Source organism: Nannospalax galili, unplaced genomic scaffold, assembly GCF_000622305.1.
Source record: "Nannospalax galili isolate Female #2095 unplaced genomic scaffold, S.galili_v1.0 scaffold232, whole genome shotgun sequence".
NCBI classification, from domain to species: domain Eukaryota; kingdom Metazoa; phylum Chordata; class Mammalia; order Rodentia; family Spalacidae; genus Nannospalax; species Nannospalax galili.
In genome coordinates, this window is record NW_008331488.1 from 457952 (window position 1) to 481970 (window position 24019).

Here is a 24019-nt window from a genome sequence, read left to right on the forward strand (position 1 = left end):
CCGGGGCCGTCCAGCCTCGGCCGCTGCCCGCCAGCCCGGTGCCGCTCAAGCTGTGCCCGGCGGGGCCGTCCTTCGGCGCGCGCTGGCCGTTCCAGGCGCTCGGCCCCGCGGCCGACGGTGCCAGCCTGCCCGGCCGGGCTACCAGCGACCGAGACGCGGCCTTCCAGCCCCTGGCCCCAGGTGAGCCGCTCGCCCGCGTGGTCCCCAGAGGCGGGTCCCCGGGTGCGCAGACAGCGGGGGTGGAGAGGTGCGCGTGGGAATCCAGTTCTGACCATCCCTTTCTGCCCCATCCATCCTGCCGGCATCCTTCCTGTTCTCTTTCAACAAGTGGCCAGGCTACCTGGGCGTCTGGCCTCAGTACAGCCTCTGGCCGCAGCGGGCGGCCCTGTAGCTGAGATGCAGGGATGTTGGGTTGGCTGGACCAGTTTTTCCTGGGTTCCCATGTCCAGCGTTTCCAGACTGCGGGCTCCATCCCCAGGCCGTCTCAGCGCTCTGGAAAGCTGCTGGCCAGGGCAGCATCCTCTGGCCTCTGGGATGGTGGGGGTCGCTGTGGAAGGCGCACGGAGATCTTTGGAAGGAGAGTTACGCAAACTTTTGGCTTTATTCTCACATTTCGGATCACCTGAGGTGCAAAGAAATCAAGGCCCAACTTTTATTTCGTGCAGAGCTGATAGACAGTTGAACAGGGAACTGAAATGGGAAGTCAACCAGTAAATAGGAATTTGCCGAAAGAAGGGAGGTTTGGGTTTATTTCTATTTTTACCGAATGAACTCTAAATAGTGGAATTTGGAGGAAGGGTGCAGACAGCTGACTCAAACATTAAGTATGTCTAAAACCAAAAATTATGGGGGTCCCTAAGCGGTTCGGAAACTGAGATGCAACTGTATTGATTTTTTTCTTTTGTTTTTTTTTCCTTTCTCCCCTCTCTCTCTCTCTTCCTCTCTCTCTCTCTCTCTCTCTCTCTCTCTCTCTCTCTCATCTCTCTCTCTCTTTCTTTTTACTGTATCCTTAGACGATCTGAACTCATTTTTCTAATCCCGGTGGGTTTGTCTGGAATGACTAACAGACGCCTTTCCAGCAGTTTCCGTTGTCCCAGCAAACTGCCAGATCAAATTTGTTGCTAATGGCTTTACAGAATTTACCATGTTTAGAACCTGTCCTGGTTTTTCAGCTTGAAATGGTTACTAACAGAATGGAACAAATATAATTATTAACACCGGTCTCATTCACATAGTGTAAAACCTAATGCTAAGAAAGCCTTGTACACCCTGGAGAGGAGCAGATTTTAGTTAAGGCAACGTTTATGTGCCTTGGAAATGTTTATATGCCCCAGGAAGGAGGGCCACTCTGTTCTTTTTGAAGTATTATGAAAATTGAACGTGTACGAGGCAGCTTCACTTGAAAAGAATTAGTAAATAATGTCATAGAAACATTTTCAAGAAAACTTGGCGATTTGCATGACTGGATGGTTTGGCATTGTGTTCATAGTAGTTATTTTTCAAGAATTCTTAAGTTGCTGGTGATTAACTTTCAGCCATGAAAAGTTGACTTTAACCTTTGCTGATTTTTTTGGTGGTTAAATGAAGTGGGAATTAAACACAGTTCAGTAACACAATAATCTCATGTATGTACTCATTTCATTCTAAATGCTGTAATTAATGGGTTCCAACAACACTGTGTTTTCCAAGAACAGAAGCATTCTTGTGCTCTTATAAAATGTACAAATGCAAATGATTTTTGTAATAATTAGGAGGGCACAATCTGAAATACCCTGGTAGTTTAAATGCACATTTTATGGAATATTCTATTCAATCTGCATTGAGGATTCTGTCGTCTCCTAATTTTAATTTGAACAAGCCCTGCTTTGTTTCAAAATGCATTTTTTTTTGTGAAGAATGCATCCACTTTTTGAAACTAGAAAAATATTTAAAGAAGAAGGAAAGAAACCTGTAAGTTTGTGGCCACCATTAGGTGCTTCAAACTGGCATCTCCATTTATTTTTATAATTTGAATGAAGAATGCAGTTTCCTGAACACTATCTCTGTTTGAAATGACACATTCCTGTCTTCATGAGTGTTGCAGGAATTCTTTCATGAAGTGCAGTTATGAAGTTTCAATGAGAGACATTAGTCTTAGTTATCTGGAAATCAGGCGAGGATGGAATACTGCCTGGATGGAATTCTGTAACTTGGGACTGAACCCATGGCGTTGTACCCGCATCCCCAGCCTGTGACTGATGGTCTATAGAGTCCATAAAGAGGTAGAAGAGCTATTATTCCTAGGAAAAGATAGCAATAAATCTGTTTCATAAATAACCAATGAAGAACGAGTTCTGTTCCTCCTCCTCCACCTCTCCACATTATTGTTGTTATTATTATTCTTATTATTAATGTTTTGGGTCAGTGCTAGAGATTGAATCCAGGGCCTTCTGCATGGTAGGGAGGCATTCCACCCCTGAGGTGTATCCCCAGCCTTTAACAACTAGTTTTAGTCTTTCCCTTTATACAGTGACTTGGGAGAGAATCATAAAATGTGATTTTTAATAATTTTAGAGTATTGGCTATGCTTTTTGTCAAACTTAATTTGTTGGATACTCTAGATGAACTAGTAAATAAGAAATTGCACACCACCATTATTTTATATAGACAGCATTGTCTAAAGTCTAAGATTTATGCTGCTATGCATTTTTCCTTCATTAGTTTGGTTACATCCTATTAATCACACCATATATTTTATTCATTCAGCAGTTGTTGGGGCCTGCCATGTATCTGGCTCTGTTCCGGATACAGGCACGATCCCGAACAAGAACAAGCAATGACTGTTTGTGCCCATGTCCAATACTTCTCCACAGACTCCAATCATTTTCACAACTGTGAGCATCCTTAACATTAAGCCAGAAGGTAGCTGTTGGCATGGCAGTCTTTTTCTGTAATAAAAATGATTTCATTTGCTAATTTTGTTTTTGTCCTAAGTACCTTTAAATGTCTGTGAACTCCTGAAAGAGAAAACAACTGCTCCATCTTCAGGCGGCTGCATTGGGTTAGTCTTTCAATGACTTTGAGAAACTAATGGTGGATAATGAGACATCTATTTACAGTTGACCCAACATAATAAATCAGGGAAGGAGTCTGTATCTGAGCAGTGACACCTGCTCTACAGGTTGTGGATGAAAGAATATCTGTCCATCTCTGAAAACTGCAGGTTTGAATATTTGGGCAGAGGGGAAGCAGGATGTTCCAAAAAAATATGCTGTCAGAGTTTCATAGTTTAAAAACTATTAAAAAAAGAGTATTTCAGTGGGACAGTGGGTGATGAATAGACTTACCTCCACTTTATATTAGAGAAAAATGCCTTCAACTCATTGTCATTTGTTAGTGGAAGCTAGAAGACTTGACAAGTAAAATTCTATCAGACTCTAACCCCCAAACTCATTATTGTCATTATTTGTAAAATATTCTGTAGTTTAAAATATTCATGTCTTTGGATATTAAAAGAGGGTCTTGACATTTAAAAGATGAAAATATGAATTTCTCTTAGTTTTGAGAATTTCCCTGTTGGTTGTGCCATCAATTTTATTCAAATTAAATGGAGGAAATATGTTTCCCTTTTGGGGGGTGGGTCTTTCTATGTAGCTGGGCTGGCCTGGAACTCCTATGTAGAGACCAGCTGGTCTCAAACTCACAGAGATCTGCCTACCTTTGCCTCCCGTATAATGGGATTGAAGGTGTGCACCACCACATCTGGCTATTTTAATGACATTATTATTTAAAATATTTTAGAAAATCTTTGACATAAAATTTTATTCCTTATTAAATCTACTTGTGTGCATATAAGGATTGGAAAGCAAATGCTTATTCTGAAGAGTGAGTTGAATTTTCTCTTAGTTTGTCTTGCCACGAATGTGGTACTGTGTAGCCTAGGCATACAAGATCCATAGCATGTTTTATCCGTTACCCCTCTGGGGTTTGCTTTTTTTTCTGTCAATACTTACCATGTATGTTGACACCTTATCTACCTCCCAGTCCTGGCTACTCTTGATCTAGTAAATCCTTACTCTGTCTGAAGGTGATCGCACTTGCATTTTGCATTCAGAATGGTATTGTATTGCCCTCCATTGAGATACACTGACAGTGTGAAATAAAACCAGCTCTTGTACACTTTAGGCAGTCAGGTGGGGGTGGTTCAAAGTGGAGACCACAGGCTAACTGAAAACTTTAAGGTTTCACTTGATCCAGAGCTTGTCACACTAATTGCTAAAGGTGTTCCAGATTTGTTTTGGCAAATGGAGATCTCAGAGCCTGTAATGTTGATGACACTGACCCAGAACCAGGGCAGTGTGGGGCATCCAGAATGGGGCAGTGATGGTCCCATTTGAGCAGGTCTTTGCTCTGGCTGTTGTCCTGGCATTCTTTGCTGGCATTTGTAGATAATACTGAACCATATTCTTAGTAGCTATATGGATTTTTGTACTCTGTTTAGCATATCGTTGTAGTTAACACATCAGTAACTTACATAAAAATTGTGAATAAATTGTTATATGGTTCCCTAACTTAATTGGCACCTCTAAGTTTACGGAGAAGTTCTTAAGGTGAACAGCATTAAGTGCTGCCTGAGAAAGCTATAGTCTGTGCAAAACAGTATCCAATTTGGAAGCAATCCATGTGCATTTGATTTGCCTCCAACCTCAGCACCTATTCATCTCCCACCACAGGCATCTTTACTCCAACAGATGAATCTTAATCTAGTAATTTGTAGAGGAGCCATTGAAATTCAATAATAAAACATGGACTAAATCCAACAGGCAACTTTTAGAACTTTCCATGAAATTCCTGCTTTAGGGACATGAGGGGTTAAAGGTACAATGACTCGAATGCCCAGAAATTTAGGTATACTTACCTAGAATTTAAACAGAGAATTCAGAAGGCTCATGGCTGTCCTGGAAGAGGACGCCATGGATGCTGGGCATCTTAAAGGGATGGTCAAGGGTGGTTTTGCCTTTTCTTCTTCCCCCAGTTCTGGGATGAAGCCTGGTGTCTTGCGCATGCTAGGCAAGTGCTCCATCCTCAGCCCTTTTCTGTATTTGCTTACAGTGGATACCACCGTCTTCTTCGTAGAGCATGGTGCCATCTTCCTGTTCTTGTCCTTGTGAGAAAATATTCCTGTTTAGTGTGGGATGTTCTGTGCTTAGCAATGACAGTAACTTGAAAGGAAAGGGCCACTGTCTGGGCATAATTTCTGACTACTAATTGTTTTATAAAATGCTTTTTTCCTTTGGTTTAAGAAAGTTTGTACACAGGGAAATTTTCCTTAAAATATTTTAATGAATGAATTCTTATTTTAGAGTCGGCAGCATTTCATTTATTTGTTAATGAATCTACTTTCAACCACCAAATTTCTATTGCTGATATTGCCTATAACTTTAGAATCCATCTAAATCTTTTCTCACCTTGAGGTTTTGAGATAGATCTTACTATGTAGCCTATTCTGGTTTGGAACCTTCTGTTTAGCTGAGGCTGGCTTTGAACTCATGATTCTCCTGCCTCACTCTCCTAAATACGAGGGTTATAGACATAACCACCATGCCTGGTCTAGATAACTCATTTTTAAAAATTGATTCATCACTCAAACTTTCCTTGGAATTACATACATATTACAAAAGCATATAACTTTTAAGTCAGTTTAAGTTTTCGTTCTGACTCACCTGATGTTTGCCAGGAGTAAAAAGGCAGAATGTAAATGGAAACAATATGGTTTTTATCTAAGAATGCTTGTTAGAGTGCTCATTTAAGACTTCATTGGATCATTCTCCTATTTTATGCACTCTGAGGAAGAAATTGGATTTCTGCCTTGACACCTGACGTGCTTACGGAGCCCTTATATATTTTATCCCAAAGCATTTCGTTTTACTTTCAGTAACGTTTCCACTTTTAATGAAATCTCTCTCTTTTATTCTTTTTAGCCTCCAGTCAATTCCTAACTTGGCAATGCTGAGCCATTCATCACTTTATATAAAGTTACTATACTGAGTTTCTATTTCATAGCATTATTCATGTTGTCAGCCAGCTATTAGTTGTGAATATTTCAGGGGCATATTTTTGTGAGTTATGTGAACAGTTAGGGCATTAAAATTCTCTCTGAAGTCAAAGATCAAAAAGCCTATTTAAGTTTTTAGATTTTTGTTTTAGAACTCTAGCATTTAGCTAAAGGAGAGGAAAAAAAGGGAAGAAAAAGAAGAAAAAAGTTTGAGCCTCTGTGCACATTGCTGAATATGTATTTACCTTTGTGTTTTTACATATCCCTGAGATGGAAGTTTTTCAGTATTCTGTCATGTGCAGGCAGCATACCATAACATCTTTTATTAATTCGAAGTGACTGTTGGAAATGGAGTGTGAGATATGTTTCCTACGAATCCTATTGAAGTCTCCAATTTATTTGTTGTTTTAAAAATTTAAATCTCCAATACTTTCTAAATTAAAATATGCAATGGAGTAAGTCATTTTTGAGCAAGCTTATGCCCCTAACAAGACAGTAAAGCCATGACTACGTACAGGTTTCTGATAGACTACCCTTAACCTGGACTGAGGGACATTGAGCTCTGGGCTTACCTGACTCTTCAGAGGATCGGGATCACACTTAATTTGTTTACATATTTTCGATAGGGACTTTGTATTCCAGATTGAAATTACTGTGTGTGGCTCACAATGTCCAAAGCTTATTCAAGGCAAGTTCTTCATGTTACGGATTGTATAGCCCTAAGCAATTAAAAAAGCCTCATTTCAAAATGTGAAGAGAGGCAGGGCCAGCACACAGGCATGTAACGATTAAAAGAAACAGTTTGCTCCCTTCCTTCACTTTGTGGACCAAGTAGGCTCAGCTTGGGGGTTCTCACCTGGCTTCTCATGAGGTGATGGCTATATGTGTGCTGAGGGCGCTGAGTCATCTCAAAGCTGCAGAGGCTGCATGTCGTAAGCCCCGCCCATGCCCACCTGATGGGCAGTTGACCCTGGCTGTTGGAGCTCTTCTGCATTTGGATGCTTAAGTGCCTTGGCCTTTTTTTTTTTAGCCTGGTGGTTGGGTTCTAAATGGGAGAGTTTTGAGATCAAGTACTCCTCAGACCCACGTGGTTTGGGAACTGTGCACATTCTGAACATTCTGGAACTTCTAAGACATCCTGAAACTTCTAAGCATGACATATCTTGGAAGTTCTAAGATGCCACCATGCCTGCGTATCTTAATTGAGCACATCACCAAGACAATCCCAAATTCCAGAGAAGAATAAATAGACCCAATTTCTCAGTGGTAGGCAGAGTATCAAGTTGTTTCTAGCCATTTAAAATTTACCACCGGGTGAAGTCAGGACAGTGAGTGACAGACACAGCTCCTCACACAGTGGTACACACTGGTGCTCTTCAGTCACACAGTGGTACACACTGGTGCTCAGAGAGCCTTCACAAAGGTTTTTAGACGGGTCCTGAGAGGCACAGGCGTTGTTTCTCATACAGTACCCTTTTCTGTAACACTGACTTACAGTTTAATGAGCAAGATCATCCCTCAAATTTAGCTCATCTTCTCAGAGCTATCTAATGGAGATTCCTTGAAGAGTGAGGTAGCAGAATCAGTGACCTGGACCACTAGGGTGCACAAAGACCTAGCGACTGACAGCTCGAGGGGCAACCAGACTCTCCAGTTGTTGATGTTGTGGGGGTATAAGCTCTTGGTGGAAGTGTCCAACCGTTGCTCATTGGTACCTGTTGTTACAGCATGCTGTCACCTCAGTGGGAGTCCCTGGGGCCCTTCTTAGTTCACTACTGAGCCATCACGGTCCAGTGAGCTTTTTAAGTGTAGCTGCCCTCCCGACACCAAGCTACTCCAAGCAAATGGTTCCTTTGACACAGATTGAATGAAAATACTTGCTTTGGCCTTTAAGGCCTCATCCCATCAGCCACATTTAACTCTTTTTAGCCATACTGCCCAGTGTTCATCCATTTGACAATGTCCTCACAGCCAAACTGGTGTCCTTCCCTGCTCTGTACCCCAAGCATCCTTACCCGCTTCCCTTTGTACATGTGACCTCCTAACTAGAATGCCTTTCTCTTCTTGTCATTCCAAGTGCTTTTCAAAGGGAAGTCCAAATTAAGACATTTCTGTTCCTTAAAGACCTCCTTAGCCCAGCCTTTCTAAGCACAGCCTTTTAACTCACTTCTGTATTTCAGAGTGCTAGGATTGCAGGTGCTTAATACCATGCCCAGGTACTTATTTACCATTTCAGTAGAAGTCTGGACCATACTGCTTCTTTCCCTGTGTTGTTTCAGTATCAGTCTCCACTTATATGTAACCCTGATAGGATGACAGGCTAACAGCTCTTGAGTGCTACTGTGTTCTAGGCATTGTTTTACATTCTTTTCAGATGTTATAGTCACCTATAGAGTTTTGGGAAAAAAAATGTTATCCCAGGGGCCACTTCCCACCAGTTTTTAATCCAGGCAGTAGGGAGACCAGGCATCAGTATCTTTGAAAAATAGTAGCCCAGATAATCCTAATGTGTATTCAGGGCTGAGAACCACTGGTTAGGGAAATTGTATGAAATTCTGAAATTTCGTTTTTTGGGGAGTATGCATCAGGTTTGATAGAACAAAAATCAGTATGGTATACTAGAAGACCTACATTACTTTTTTAAACCAGGAGATTATAGTCTGTAAACCAAGAAACATTAAAAAAATTAAGCAAATTCTTCAAGGAATGGGAACCATCCGCTTTTTGTTTTTGTACTACACAGCACAGTACTTGGTACTTGATAGAGAGTGATTCATATTTGACGTGAATTGAAAGGACAGACTCAAGTAGACACTTCACTTGAATTATCGTCTCATGAGATGTTCTAAAACATGAAGAGCCGTATTTATCTCTCTGTAAAATGCTTTTGAGGCAAAATCCAAAATGTTTATTTCTGTTGCTTTCAGATGAGCAGAAAGGGAAAAGATTAATTCTCCTAATTGTTTCCCTGTTGATAGAAAGCAGGGTTTACAATTGGGTCACATAAGTGGATTATTTCAGATTGGCTGTGTGATACCATACACAAAGCCTCATTAGCAATAGTAATTGCTATTTCTTAAGTCTGAGTACACAGGACAGAAGTATACTGTTCTTAAAGAGTTGTATTTGGTTCCATTCTTCTCTAGGTCATCTGTTCAATTGTGTATTGTTTTCAAGTCTCAGTTTAGACTTTTGTTTTAGTCCAGGTGCCCGTGTACCCGAAACTTGAAGAAGGGAATAAATGCTATCCTTCCGAAGTCATTTAATTCTCTGATATCCTGTTCTTCAAGCTTTCATTTGGTATTACTGTTTGTCTTAGTCGGATATCTGGAATCTCCCTTCAGTTTTCCTCATCCTTCCTAAAATGGCTGTGTAATGTATACCACATTGTGATAGACTTTGGAAATTTATCTGACAGTCTTATAGGGATCTTTCGTATTCTTTGAGATGTCACTTCATGTCAGTTAGTGCCACAGCTTGCCTGAACTGGTTTCACACTATTTAGATTCCCATTGTTCTCCATCAGTAAAAAAAGAACAACAATAACAAAAAGCAATTAAAAAGTGTTTCTTTCTAGACAATAAAAATGTGAAAATAATTTTTTTTTTTTTTTTAGGCAGGCTGGTAACTGTCCTTGGCTGTGGGACACTTAATTACATAATGATGTGTTTAATTATTTTGGGAGGTTAAAGGCCACTTCGCCATTAAACTCGATGAAAGTTTTTAACTAAACGTTCTAAATAATTCGAAGTTATTGTGAATTTATTTCTTCAAGGGAGTCAGAACATCTGATTCAGAAGGGTGGAAAGTTCATGAAGTTTTCTGTGAATGTGTAACTTTGATTATTTGAATTCAAAGAGGATCCAGTTTAGTTTCAAAAGGTTTATTTGTTTTTAGTGTACGTTTTCCATAAAAGCAGGAAGCTGGATTTGTTCACGGAACATTTGGAATACCCTGAAATGCTGTACTGATGACTGACCCAGTAGCCCTGCTATAGAACCTGAACTGATGCCCTTCGCTCTTCTCTCATGGAAATCTTGGGAGATGCTTCCACTTTCCAGATTCCAGTTCATGCAGTCACTGGTTGAGTCTCTGTGTGGAAACTCTGCCCTTCTGGCTGAACACCAGTAATTATGCTAAAATCTTGACTGCTTTCTTGCTCATTTAAAAACATTTTGAAAGAATTAATAATCACATTACAGATGTTGGCCCCTTTGAGGTAGGTCCAGTGTTGCTGATAAAGATAGAGTGTTAAATTCCTGGCCAGGCCTCACATTTGGCAAGTATTCCATAAATGCTGCAAGTCCAGCTTTGGTCCAGTAAGTCTACCCCAGTACATGGTAAGGAATGTAACCGCATCAGCTGAGTTTGCAATGCAGATCCTTCGGGGTTAAAGCCCCTTCTTCCCTCCATTTTCCAAACCATCTTCAGAGCAGCTCCTAAGGGCTTGCAAAGGTTTTCACACATCTGTCAACTTACTTGTTTTCAAGCTTGAGTTTCCTTTTTACTCATTACTTTAAAAAGGACGTTGTTTATAAAAGTTAGAAGTGTAGAGTATGTTTGGAATGACTGGTGTCATTTTAAATGTTCGTTTCCGGTTGCCATTCAAAACTCTGACAATTGCAGATGCAGATGGGTTGGCATTTGACTTAAACAGAAAAAAGGGAGCACTTAATTGGAATTTCACAGCAATTTCCACAAAAACCAGCTTAAACAAGGTGTATCTATGTACAGCAATCAGGAATTGACTAATCTCTCGTGTAAATATGTGTGTCAAAGCGATGATTCAAGGTGGTGCAAACATTCTACACAAAAGAACCTCAAGTCTAGTCATGTCACAGTGAGAAAGCCAGTTAGGAGCTGAAATTAGAATTGTTAATGTAGATTTTGATCACCTCTTTTTGAAATTTCATATGGAGTCATGTATAGCTACATAACAGACTATTCAATTAAAACTTTCTGGTTTATTTTAACATTGTTAAATGATATATTTTCAAACCACACTTATCACAAATGAGTTTAATTAGTCACTTGTCTCAAATGATCCATTTAAAAAAATGCATCATGTTTCTATTGTTAGGACCATGGAGTCAGACTGCAGACCACTTACAATTTGCAACTGTAAATACAAAAATCTACAATTCATTTATATCTTGCATTATTATTTTAGTGATGTCATTAGTATATAACCTGTTTTCTTTTTTTCATATTTTTTCATTCTTATTGAATTTATGTGTATTTCACATGGAACGTCTTCTCTTGTCTTTATAGCCCCTTCCCCACTGGCGTGCTCCCATAGTGCCCTCACCGCATTTCCTGCATTCTGTCATTAATGTTAAGGCCTATCAAGTTGAGTGACTTGATAGTGTCCCCAAATGTTCCTCATTACAAGTTCATCCACTAATCTATTTTCTATAGTGAATAAAAACCAATTGAACAAGAACATTGGTGGTGTTTCCAGATAATACGGTAACTGTTTAATTTTATGTATGTCAATGCAGCGTTGTTGAGTCTTTTTCTTTGTTCTTCTACCTAAAAAGGCAAAGAAGAAAGTAAAGAACCATGATTTAATTACGTATAGAATGCTTATTTTGGAGAGGAAAAAAGTTACCTAATAGAAATGCTTGAAAATAAATGTAACAATGCAACTTTGATACTTAGAAATAGATTTCTGGGGCTGGAGAGATGGCTGAGCAGTTAAGAGCACTGACTGCTCTTGCAGAAGACCCAGGTTTGATTCCCAGCATCCACACAGCTATGAATCATCCTTAACTCCAGTTCCAGAAGAATCTGAAGCCTCATCTGACCTCCATGGCATTGTATGACATGGGTGCACTCACATACATGCAAGCAATACAGTCATACACATAAAATAGAAATAATAAATAAAATATTATAAAAACAAACAGATTTCCATTTTCAAAGTACTTCATATAGTTCATAGTAATAATGGCACTGTAAATGTGCCTAAATAATGTTGTACTCATTTCATATAAGATAAAAAAAATGTATATTAGAATAATTCATGACAAAAATGAAGCTGAATTTTTCATTGACCATGGGAACACCAAAGTGCTCACCTTCCCATACTTTCCCTTAGTACTGTATTTTCAAAACAGCATTAAAATACTTCATTCCTTAGAAATCCAGATAGTAAAAAGTAAAAACATTAATGTTGACCTTTTTCCACCGTCTGATAAGAATACTGGATTTGTGATTAGTTTGCAATTTTAAGGCTTTCAAGATTCTACAAATACAAATAAACTGTTTTGGGGGCAGTCTATTTGTGTCATCATACCTTTTAAAGAGATTGACTAAAATAAGTACATGCTTAACAGGTGATGAGAACACAAATACTGTGTTCTTAAAATGATATGACATACTCACACCAAAGAGTTCCAGATGTGCCTAAGAAAGAGAAAAGAAGCTTCGTTTGAACATGAAGAGAACAGTAAAATCTTCATCTTTAAGTTGCGATTTAGATTTCATGTTTATCAGTTATGAAAGATGGTATATTGTAGGGTGTTCTGAGGGGAGTGGAATAACAGTTAATATTTTATCCTTGTTTCCTTAGAAGATGGGGGAATTTCCTTTTTCTAATTTTCAAAGACCATTTGTTCACTTATTTTAAAAAATGACTGATGTGCGAGGTATGCTGCTGTGTATGTCATGATAAAAGTGAGTGTCCATCCTCAGGAAGTCTTGACCCATTTTTATACTCCACTCAATTCATTATATTAAAGGAGATGATCTATTTAAGATACATAGCTTCATTCTCAATAAAGGACAGCTATTAGTCAGATTCTATGATACTCTTTATAGCTTCTTTTCATGTGATGAGGAATGGAGTTCAAATTTTCTCTTAAAATACTCAAAGTGATTATCAATTGTAGGATGATGTAGTCACAGTATTAGCACAGCTTATGATAATGGAAAAACCTCAGGACTTGCTGGCCACTAGATAGGTCTCCTTCCCAAAACTGTGCTGTATTCTATGCATATCTCTTATAATTTCAGTAATTGAATAGTCGAATGAAATGATCAGAGAAGAATTATATGTTGACTCACTACAGTGTAAACACAAATGCTTTCGGGTAACTAGATTTCTTTTGAGATAAAATGTGATTATTGATAAATATTTTAAACCATGTAAATGGGATCAGAAACACCTTCTTTTTTATTATGAATTATTTAGCAAGATAACTAGCTATCATTAATTTGAGAATCCAGCTAACTATACCTTTTAGATAACCTTCTGAAAGATAAATAGTAAAATGATATAATCTCTTTAAAAATTAAACCTAAGCACATAACATTTAAATTGTTTCTTGATAAGTAAAATGTTTAGACTTATGTCTAATAATATCATAATCCCTAACCACATGAGTTTATTTAAATGTAAATTAACTTGTATTGAAGAAACGAGCCCCATTTCAGAGCTCAGGGATTGCATGTGGCCAGGAGCTACCACACTGGCCACAGCAGATAGAGATCTATCCATTATCCCAGACTCTCTCTTACATCGTGTCACTCTAGTGTGCCTTACATAAAGGAATAGTAGATATTTTCTATTTGTAAACACGGCCGTATTAGTTTGTTTGGTGTTTTGATAGCTTGAGTCTTTCCACCACATCATCCACATCCTGAGGAAATTCCTGGGCAAGAATTTTGACACATGAAGGCTACTTTAAAATCACTCTCACATCAGTACAAGTTATAACTGAGGAGAAGTTCAGAAATGGGGTGCTTTGACCCAGGGACTTTTAGGGCCTGGAGTTCTGAATACTGTGTAAAAGAAAGGACTAATCAATGACTTCAATGCTTGGTCCGCAGTGCCCTCCAAAGCTCTTCTTCTCAACGCCCCACCGTTCTACTCTGGATGCTGCGGTGGGTCCTGCCGGCGCCCTGCATCCCCCACAGCTTTTCCAAGTAAGTTTTAATGCTTCATCAGCCTTGCTTAGGTTATTCTGTAAACTTAAGCGGCGGGATTTAATGTGCTCAGGGAAGCTAATTGGCAATGCAGTAGCAAGGAGCTAATTCCTCACTAAAAAAAAAAAAAAAAAAAAAAAAAAAATCACAGCGATCCTATTCAGGAGGTTTCCAGAGATTTATCAAACCTCAGCACAGTGAGCAATTGTGAGTGGTTTCCAATGGCATTGAAGCCCAGAGCTGACACCAAGGAAAGAGCTTGTTTTCCATTTGATATAAAAGATCTCAGAGAGACCAGTTGGGCTCTTTCTGAAACCAGTAGCAACACTCCTTTAAAACAGGGAGAAGAAAGGAAAGTGCGAAGGGATTGAGCTGCGTAACATTTCCATTCCATTTAAAATGGGGCACAGAAAATCAGTAGGTACAGAAAATAATTAAAAATGGTCAGGATCACAAAAGGGGGTAGATTCTTCATCTTGAAGAAAATCAACCAGAGCTGTAGGAAATGTTTTCGAGGAAACTTTTCTGTAAACATTAGTAAAGCAAAGTATCAGTCATATTTGGGGAAAGAATGACAAAACTCTCTGAAAGCCCAACATGGGTGCATGCACTCTCACATGCATACAAGTGCCCTGGGACTTCTAAGCTGGATAAGAAGCCACAGGCACAGAATGTGAGGTGTGGTGAGGGAATCAGGATGTGTCCGTTTCAGTTGCACAAGAGAAGGATGTACCCTGCCAGGTGAAGAGCAGAGCGAGGTGAGTGTGTCAAAGGACAGTCCTGCTGCGGCTGCATTCAGACCCTGCTGCCTCCCACATGTGCTTTATGAATGTTTCAGGAGAGCAGTTGCTCCACAGAATGATTCCTGACAAGTGAGGCAGCAAATGCTGGTGTTTAATGAGCTGCAGTCTTCTGAGGGTCTCTTTAGGGGGCCGATACTTTCCCACAGAGCACTTTACACGGATGGGACCCGGCTACAATGGGTGGCAGACCCATGACCAATCCTCACTTTCGCTTGACTCAGCCACACGCGACCTCACCACAATTTTTCACTCTGCAGATGAACTTTAGGAACCATTTCACATGGAAAAGGCCTGGGCAAGGGTCATTTGCCCTTTTGTACGGTCATAAAGCGAGGCTCTGTGTGTCGGTCTTTTCTCCTGTCTCGCATTCCAAGTGAATTTCTGGACACCATTTAAAGCACTTGACTGAAAAATAAAGCAGTGAATGAAACTGACTTTTATAGACTCATTCTAGCTCATCTTCCCATATAACCCTGCCCACCTGAAAAGGGGTTTAGTGGCCGAGCTGAGTGTATGTAGGGACTTGCTGAATACGTAGGCCCATTATCAACTGTGAGGATTGTTTATTAACCAGGACTGATACTCTGCTTTTTTGGAAGTGACCTATTAATTGTCCATTTAACTAGAATGTATTGAATTCAAATAGAAAAATAGAAACCATGACTAAACGTTTTACCCGCTCCTTCAAGGTGGTCCTCTGTGAGGGCAATTGAAGATGTGTGCAAATTAAGGAAACGTTTATTACCAATGTAGCAGGCAAAGATGTTGGTATTAGAGACTTAAATCCAAAAGCTTGATGCCTTCTGACAGTGGCATCTGTAGATTAAACTTTTAGTGTTAGGCTCTGGGAGGAGAAATTAAAAGTGATCTCACACTTAGTTACCTCATTTTGATAGAACACTGGCCTTTACTTCAGAAGGTCCCTAGATATACAGCTCAGGTTTGTAGAAACTGGCAAAAACATTTCATGTCACAGAGCTGTTCTTGTATGTATGTAGGAGGGCACATGTATTTATTTTATAGTGGTGTTTTAAGTGTCTCTGAGCCATAGAAGTTTGGGCTTGTTTAAAAATAATAAAAAACATTGGGTTAGTTTAACAGAGCATATTGAAAGTAATGCTGAAATTCTCTTCAATAACTTCATTTTTCTCAAGAGCTTGAATGGTTATTTTAGGCAAGTCTCATTTCCTTTTACTGTTTTCCAATCTCCCCTTCTTGGTGCCTCTGTGTACCTATTGATCTAAGTGATGTTCATCCCTGAGGACTTAAAGTTCTGTGTTTATTATTTTATTTACTTATTTTAAATATATTATTTATATTTTATGTGTATGACCATTTACCTGCATGTATGTAAGTGTGCCCGTGTCATGCAATGCCCGAGGAGGTCAGAAGAGGGCTTTGGAGCCCCTGGAACTGGAGTTACAGATGGTTGTTAGCTGCCATGTAGGTGCTGGGAACTGAACCCAGGTCTTCTACGAGAGCAGCCAGTGCCCTTAGCTGCTGGGCCATCTCTCCAACTCTGTGTTTATCTTTTTGAAAAATAAGCACACAGATGAGAAATTAGTGCAGCTCGGATGAGGAGTAGGAAATGCTGTGCTTGGCTTGTCTGCCTTCCTGAAGTTGGCCTTTAAAGGCCATTTAGAGCTCCAACAAGTGTTTGTAATAAATGGTGCTGTGTCACATTAGTAGCTATTACCCTGAAATGAATCTCTTACTTTTTTGTTTATAATCTTCATTCATATTTGCAGCACATAATAGCATGGCAGAATTATGCTGTCAGTAGAGAATCCCACTTCAATAACTGTGATACCCAGGCCTGGCTAATGAGGGTTACATCTGCAGAGCACTTTTTCACTAAGGGTATTTACTAGATTTCCTTTTTTTAATAATAAGAACAGTATTTATGTCCAAGGTGCTAGGTGATTTTCCATTGTACGGAGAAAAAATAAAAAAGGAAAGTGAACTGTCGAAGTAAACTTGTGTTAAGTTTCAGCTTGGACAGCCAAAAATAAGGTTTATACTGAAAGTTTTAACAACTGACAAAACCGATGGCTGTCACTGTTGTTTCATGGTGATGACTCCACTCTTTCCTAAAGCCCGGGTCAGATCTGCACATTTGTGGCTAAGCAAGTAAAGTGTCCTTTTGACTCTTAGCGTGGTTCATTTGTTTGATACTGATTTGGGTTTTCTTGACTTCTCAGATGTAGGGTTGACTCCTTGTTGCGATGTGGGAACAATCATTCATCCAGTGCCCTTCTCACAGGTAGTAAATAGTTTAATAGGCTGTTTAAGCACAACGCTTGCAGTAGAGAAAATTAAAAGGCACTAGTAAAAGCTGTCTCAGCCTCCAGAGCATTGCGTGGAAAAACCTTTGATATTATATCCATAAAGCTATTTTCAAAACGACACAGTTCTCAGCCAAAATGAAAAAGAAAATTGTGGTAATGGTGTAAATTGTGACTTTTTAAAAAGCTACCTAAAAGGTAGGACTCTCCATTAGGAAGGAGAAGAAATGCTAACGCATAATCGCTCCACCTTGTCTTTGAGTTACAGCTCGAACTGACCCTTCAAGAACTTTATGACCTAAAGACAGAACTTCAGTTTGGAGAAAACAATCTACATCTGAGCAGAGGAAACCTGCTGCGATGGCTTGCTTGGTGCTCTTCCTGAAGGCGCACTTATGGCCTACTTTTTGAGGTCATTTTACCAGCTTCCTTCCTCCTTAAAACTTAGGAGAGTACCATTTCATCTCTACACCTGAGCATAGTGTTTTTGGAAGGCAGCGGGGCAGGGGCCATGTTTTCATCCTCATCGCTAGGCAAGGCTCTGATGGAGACTGCTGCCCCTCACCCACCTGCTGATTTTCTTGCTCTCAGTTGGAGCGGTGAGCAGGCTGAAGAAACTGACCTGGACCCTTGAACACCTAGGGAAGACCGAATGAGATTTTAAAATATGCATATACACAGACATGTAAATATCTAATAGCAATAAAGCTTTAACTCAATCGTTGTAGCATCTTTGGAGGGATGTGGTGTTTTTTTTTTTTTTTTTTAAGAAGCCTAATTATATTGTTTGGGCATAATGCAGTTTGTAGAATAATTTGAATGTTCAAATTTTTATTATAATAATATAATTATTATATTATTCTACAGAATAATTTGAATATAGGTATTGAATTCTCAGAAGTGAAGGGAGGGGCATGCCATAGACAAATGACATTAGGTCAACCAATCAATCAACCAAGAAGAATGCTTAGAGGAGTTAGAGACTCAAGACAATAGATTTTCCGAGTTGATGGCTCTATTGAATTCTAGAGGCAGTGAAGGTATTGGAGTTCCTTTCCTGGAGTTCAGTTCCTTTTCTGGTTTACTGTTTAGCCTGGAAGATATTGGTAGGGACTTCTAGGGATGTGAGCTGTTTGTCCCTGACCTTGACTATAATCCCTTGCCTGAATCATATGAAATCAAATAGGGCTGCATATAGAAATCATGATTTTAGGTTCCCCAAGTGAGTGTAAAGTACAGAATAGGGGAGGGAGAATGGGCTGGCTGGAGCAAAGCAGGCCAGAAACGTACCTCAGTGTGTGTCTGCAAACTGGAACCAGCATGCAGGCCATGTTTCAGTCACTGGCCGTGCAGGTGAGAGGTCATGGGTCCTGCTAGACTCCGAAAGTGCCTGCAGCTTGTTGTGGCAACCCTCTTTAAAAGTCACACTGAACTCTCACATAAAAACAAAAAAACAAGCTTAGAGGGGGGACAGCAGCTCAGACAGTGAAGACCTCTGCAGCTGTCATGCCCAACTTGAAGGGTGGTGAGTGGGCATAAATTGAGTAGAATCGTACACCCAAGTCCTGGATTATATGGAGACTGGAGGACAGATTTCAAATTCAAGGAAGATGGGGAGACAAATGATGTTTCCTCTTTCTGACTTCAGATCTGTAGAAATTACATAGACACAGACACATATATGCACATACACACAGATGCACATATGCATTTTAAAAATAATGGTGAGTAAATTCCTCATGGAAGCCTCTGGAAATGAGGGACGAAAACAGCTGTAACTGTTAGGGACAGTGTCTCTGGAAAACACCTACCTACAGACAGTATCCCCACCCCACCCCTGCCTCCTCACTATAGAAAAGCTGATGTCAGGAAGTAGAGACACAGACTCAAGGTTTAAATAACATGCATTTGAAGAAACGGTTACTGAAGGTGTTTTAGCTGGAGGGGCCTGGATTAAACAAGTAACTCAGTTTCCCCTAGTTCTAAGAACCTATCTAGTCCATTAGAAGAATAAGAGTCTTCTTTCTGAAAGGACTGTGGTAACCTCCAACTTGAGTTATCTTGAAAGAATCTTTAAATATTTTTAACTAAAATTCTGAAGCGATCTAGATTCAGTGCTGTTTCCTAGACTTGTGACTTTCCTTACAAAGCCACAGGGGCTATGATTTGTTTTTAAAGTGGAAACTAACAACAGGGCTTAAAGGAGTGGGAAGTAGGTAGCCCTCCTTGCCCTGTTGTGGCCTTCGGATAGCCCACGTGGGGAGTAGAGCTCAAAATGGGACAGGGCTGAAAGGGAGGCTTGGTTAGGGCTGGGCATCAAGCTATTCTTGTGCCATTGTATCGACTCCTTGCAGCATCTTTACATAATCATATCAGATCCTGAAGGTCTCAGAAGAGTTTGCTTTGTACTGTACTCACTGCAGTCCAGAGGGAGCAGCTGTGCCGACTAGGAGACACTACTGTCCCGAAAGACAGACAGGCTTTTCCTCTCTAACCAAACGGGCCTTTGTATCTCTCCTCCCTACCAGGAGAAGAGCGCGGGCTGCCTCTGCTGACCCAGGACTCAAATTCCAAAGCTCGCAGGGGAATTTTAAGAAGAGCTGTGTTCTCAGAGGAGCAGAGGAAGGCTCTGGAGAAAATGTTTCAGAAACAGAAATACATCAGCAAAACAGACCGAAGGAAACTCGCTGTCAGCTTGGGACTAAAGGAATCACAGGTACTAATGAGCAGTAAGATGCATCCAGCTCCTGGTTTCTTCAGGAACACGATGGACTTCACTCTGCAGATATTTCTTGTGCTGTATCCTGGAGTGTTCTGAGATGCTTGTCATGAATTTTCAGTAGGTGGAAACACATTATACAATTCCTATTAAGAGACAGGTCCACCCACCAAAATGGTGAGGCTTAGCAATTGGGTAAATTCATTTTCTGAAATGAGGAGAAATGCAAAGGATGCAGCACACACACACACACACACACACACACACACACACACACACACACACACACACACACGTGTGTGTGCACACGCGTGCATATGTGTCTTTATATTCAGAGAAGCAGACTAAATAATCCCCTTCAAAAGTAGCAACTAATTTTCCTGTCTTGCTTTTCACTTCCCATCCAAAATCAGAGCGTGACTGTGGCTCTTGGACGCTTTTGCATGGGCTTCTTTATTCTGACTTTGAGTTTATGTGACGACGGCCTTTGGGCCATCTCACATAACTGTACCTACTTTCTGCCACATCTGCACCTTTCTTCCTCACTAATGTTTCATATAGTTGTGAATTTTCAGGGTACAGCATGCTGCAAAGTTGGATGCACTTAGAAATCAATAGCACATGAAATGCTAGCATTTTTAGGCCGACTCTTGTAACCATACTAATTTTCTAGAAGAAGAAATGTAGAGAACTGAAGGGAGATCCCACGTCAAGTGGCAGAGCTGGACTTCTATGCCCCAGGAAGCCTGGTTTGGGGTTCATGGTTTCCTTAACTGTGAGCCACCATATGCAGCCGTGCAGGGTGTGCAGTGTAGAAGGACATCGGCTGGAGGGAGAGGCAGCTGAGAAGCAGCAGTCACCCCTCTTTCTGAGCTGGGTTTGCTGGTGCCAGCATATGTCCACCAGGATAGTTCAAATTGGCAAAAATGAGCTGAAAGTATTGAAGAGAGGCTCTGCCTCAATGATAAAACTCCCTCTAATCTCACTTCCTTCTCCTGGCTTCCTTTTTACAACCTGCCATGCCGTTCCTGACATTTGTAGCCATAGGAAGCACTATGTGGTGCAGGCAAGGGTAATTCACTGGGTGTTCAGGTCCTGTCCTCCTGACTTGTTGCCAATGAGTCCATATTCTTAAGTGGTGAGAATCCTGAGTGCCTCAGAGCAATTTTGTGTATTGCTCAGACCGTGGTTGTGTCTCCATGGTATGTTCTGTGCACCACACAGCTAGGAAGGCTGTGAGAGGAAACACTGATCAACACAGGCATGCCCTTGGCCCCCAGGAACTTTCACCCAGTGGATGCTCATGAACACTTATATAACAACAGAAGACCGTATATTGATACAAGGTTCTCACTTTGGTGAGTAGAGGAGCTAGGTCAGTAGTTCTCCAACTAGTTTACAGCACTGGAGTCATGTGGGAATCCCATGTCTGTTGAAGTCAGCCTTGTCACAACCCATATACCTCAGGAAATCAGGTGATGAGCCTGCTTGATGTGTTCTGTGAGCATTGTGGGGCCTCAGTGGGCCTGGCCTGGTGTCACAGGCAGGGCTAGGAAGTCAGAGGGGAGAAAATACAGAAGTCGGGCCTCAGGGAGCCCTTGGGGAGTCTCAGCCTGAAGCAGGTGCTGAAACATGGAGAACAGTCTCATTCCACCTTCCTGCGCTTTGAGAAGATGTCATGTGTAGAGCTCCTAGAGATACGCTCGGAGATCTAGGGCCACAGCCGTGTAAAAATGACAGGAGATTGCCACAGTCTCTCCACCCCAAGGAAAACAGAGATTCTCCTGTTTATACTCTGTCTTTTGGTTCTTCTCTCTAGGCACATAGTTTTACTTAATATATTTGAAAATTCAGATATTTCAGAATGAATGCTTTCATCATATTGAATTTTGGGAAGCATTTTATTGTTTCATATTTATCAATTACATAGTACCCGGTCTTTATTATGATCAAAAAGGAACCTGATCAAGCTAGGGTGAAAATTTGTCTTGCTATACCCTCCAGTTCAGCTTGCTTACTACTGCTGTGTGTTTCTTGCCTTAATTTATTTAAATATCATACGATTTTAACAATAAACATATATATGGGTTGGAGGGGGACAAAGCACAATAATGCAGATGCTTGTGTAATGCTTGCCCTGTGCCCTTGCCTTTGATGTCATTTAATCCTTGCAAGGCTCGTACGAAATAACTGCTATATATTTTATTAACCGTATTTTATAAATGAAGCTGAAACTCAGAATGTATATATGTGTGTATGAATGCAATTTAAGGGGCTGGACAGACCGTTCAGTGGTTAGAGCACTTACAGAGGACCCAGGGTCAGTTCCCAGTACTCACATGTTGGCTAGGAATTGTCCATAACTCCAGTTCCAGGGGATCTGATGCTCTCTTCTGACCTCCACGGACACTTGCATGCATGGGTGCAATTACATACATGCAGGCAAATACTCATACAGATAAAACAAATAAATTTTTAAAAATTACAAAAAGAGAACCCACACATTCTTTTTGGCTTTTCCATTGCAAAGCATCTCTATAACTCAATGTGAAGATCAAACAGTAGAAGCTGGAGGCCCTGAGAACCCCCATCCACCTGTACTCTCCAAAGTTGTACACTATCCTAGCTTCCGGCAACACAGATGAGTGGAGTCTGTTTTGCTCCTTACATAAATAGAGCCTTTCGATATGTATTCTCGTGTATGGCTTCTTCAAGGCTGTGTTTGTGAGTCCTCACACAAAACTTTCTGCTCTCGTTCCTGTGCTATTATCGTTGTGTAATAAAGCCACTCTGCAGATGGCAGCCATGGGTACCCCAGTCTTGGTGACCATGAATAATGCCACTGACAATGTGCACCATTCTGTTCTTTTCTCTGGATGTTTTGGGATGAGTCCCTCTGGGTCTGTGCGTGTACATCTGCTTCAATTTTTTTCTGACCTATGCCTCATTCTGTAGATAAACTTTCCAAGTTTAAGTTACTTCTGAATTTCACTACTGCATTTCTTTGTGTACTTCAAGAATATTTTTGTAAGATAGGGAACCAGGAATGGGATTTACATGTTAAGGGGTTTGTGTGTGTGTGTGTGTGTGTGTGTTAAATTGTGACAGATTAAAATTTTCTTTCCAAAACAGTATTGCATCAATATAGACAATAAATTATATAAAATTTTCATTCAGATGAATACTTTCTTGCAAACCTTTTATACTTTATAATTTTTAAAAATGTCATCACCCTATGGGCAATTGTACTTTTTATTATGTTAATTTGAATTTTCTTAACTGCCAGAATTTTAGGGACTTTTGATGATTTACTGACAATTTGTGGTCTATGAACTGGCTTACTATGGTTGCACAGTTTTCTATCTATTGTCTGCTGCCATGCAGCAATTCTTCTGGATATTAATAAAAATATTTAGACTATTATATTAGTTCTCTTTTCCTGTTATAAATATTGCAAAATTTCTCTCCAAACTTATGTGTTTATTGTGGTAAAGTAATATAACAAAATTAATCATTTTAACCTTTTCATGGGGTTTTCAGGTCAGTGGCATTACATTCATTCACATTGTTGTATAACCTTCACTACAGTTCATCTCCAGACCCCTTTTTTATGATTTTTTAAAAATTTATTTATTTATTTATTTATTTATTTAGACCCTTTTTACATCGTGTAAAACTGAAACTCTGTATCCGTACCCCACAAACAAAACAAAGCAGCACAATAAAACCCCAAATAAACAATACCTCCTCATCTCTTTGGACCTTGGGCCCCTGGCAACTGCCATTCTATATCCTGCTCTAGTGTAGAGGCCCAGGAGGTCTGCCTGCTCCAAGAATCTTGTGTGAGTGGACGCATACAGCATTTGTCCTTTATCAACTGGATTATTTTACTTCTCATAATGTCTTCAAGATTCATATGTAGTAACGTGTTTCAGAATTAGCTTCCTTTAAAGGTGAATATTATTCCATTATACAAATGTGTATATTATTTTTGTCTCATCCTTTATATAGCATAACAAACCTACACAGACCTTCATTACTTGCTTAGGCTTTCTCAGTTTTTCTATTTTGGAAAATATCTCCATTCCCATATCCTTTTAACATCTTTTACATTCTCATTTTCTTTTTTTTCTTTTTTAAAAAATAATTATGAGACATAATAGAATTAAAAATAAGTTTTCCATCTGTTGTGAGACTTCTTTTCCTGGGGATGCTAAGTAATGCTTATTCCCTTTTAAGGTTTTAGTGT

General features: G+C 40.0%; 1 protein-coding gene across 1 annotated transcript in view; it reads left to right on the forward strand.

Moving 5' to 3' along the window:
• Dbx2 (developing brain homeobox 2) overlaps nt 1-24019 on the forward strand; it is a 28878-nt gene that overhangs the window by 376 nt on the left and 4483 nt on the right. Inside the window, exons 2-4 of the mRNA XM_017796494.1 lie at nt 15-180; nt 13868-13963; nt 19580-19767. Of these exons, the coding sequence (XP_017651983.1) occupies nt 15-180; nt 13868-13963; nt 19580-19767 (450 nt within the window). The remainder of the gene's footprint in view (nt 1-14; nt 181-13867; nt 13964-19579; nt 19768-24019) is intronic.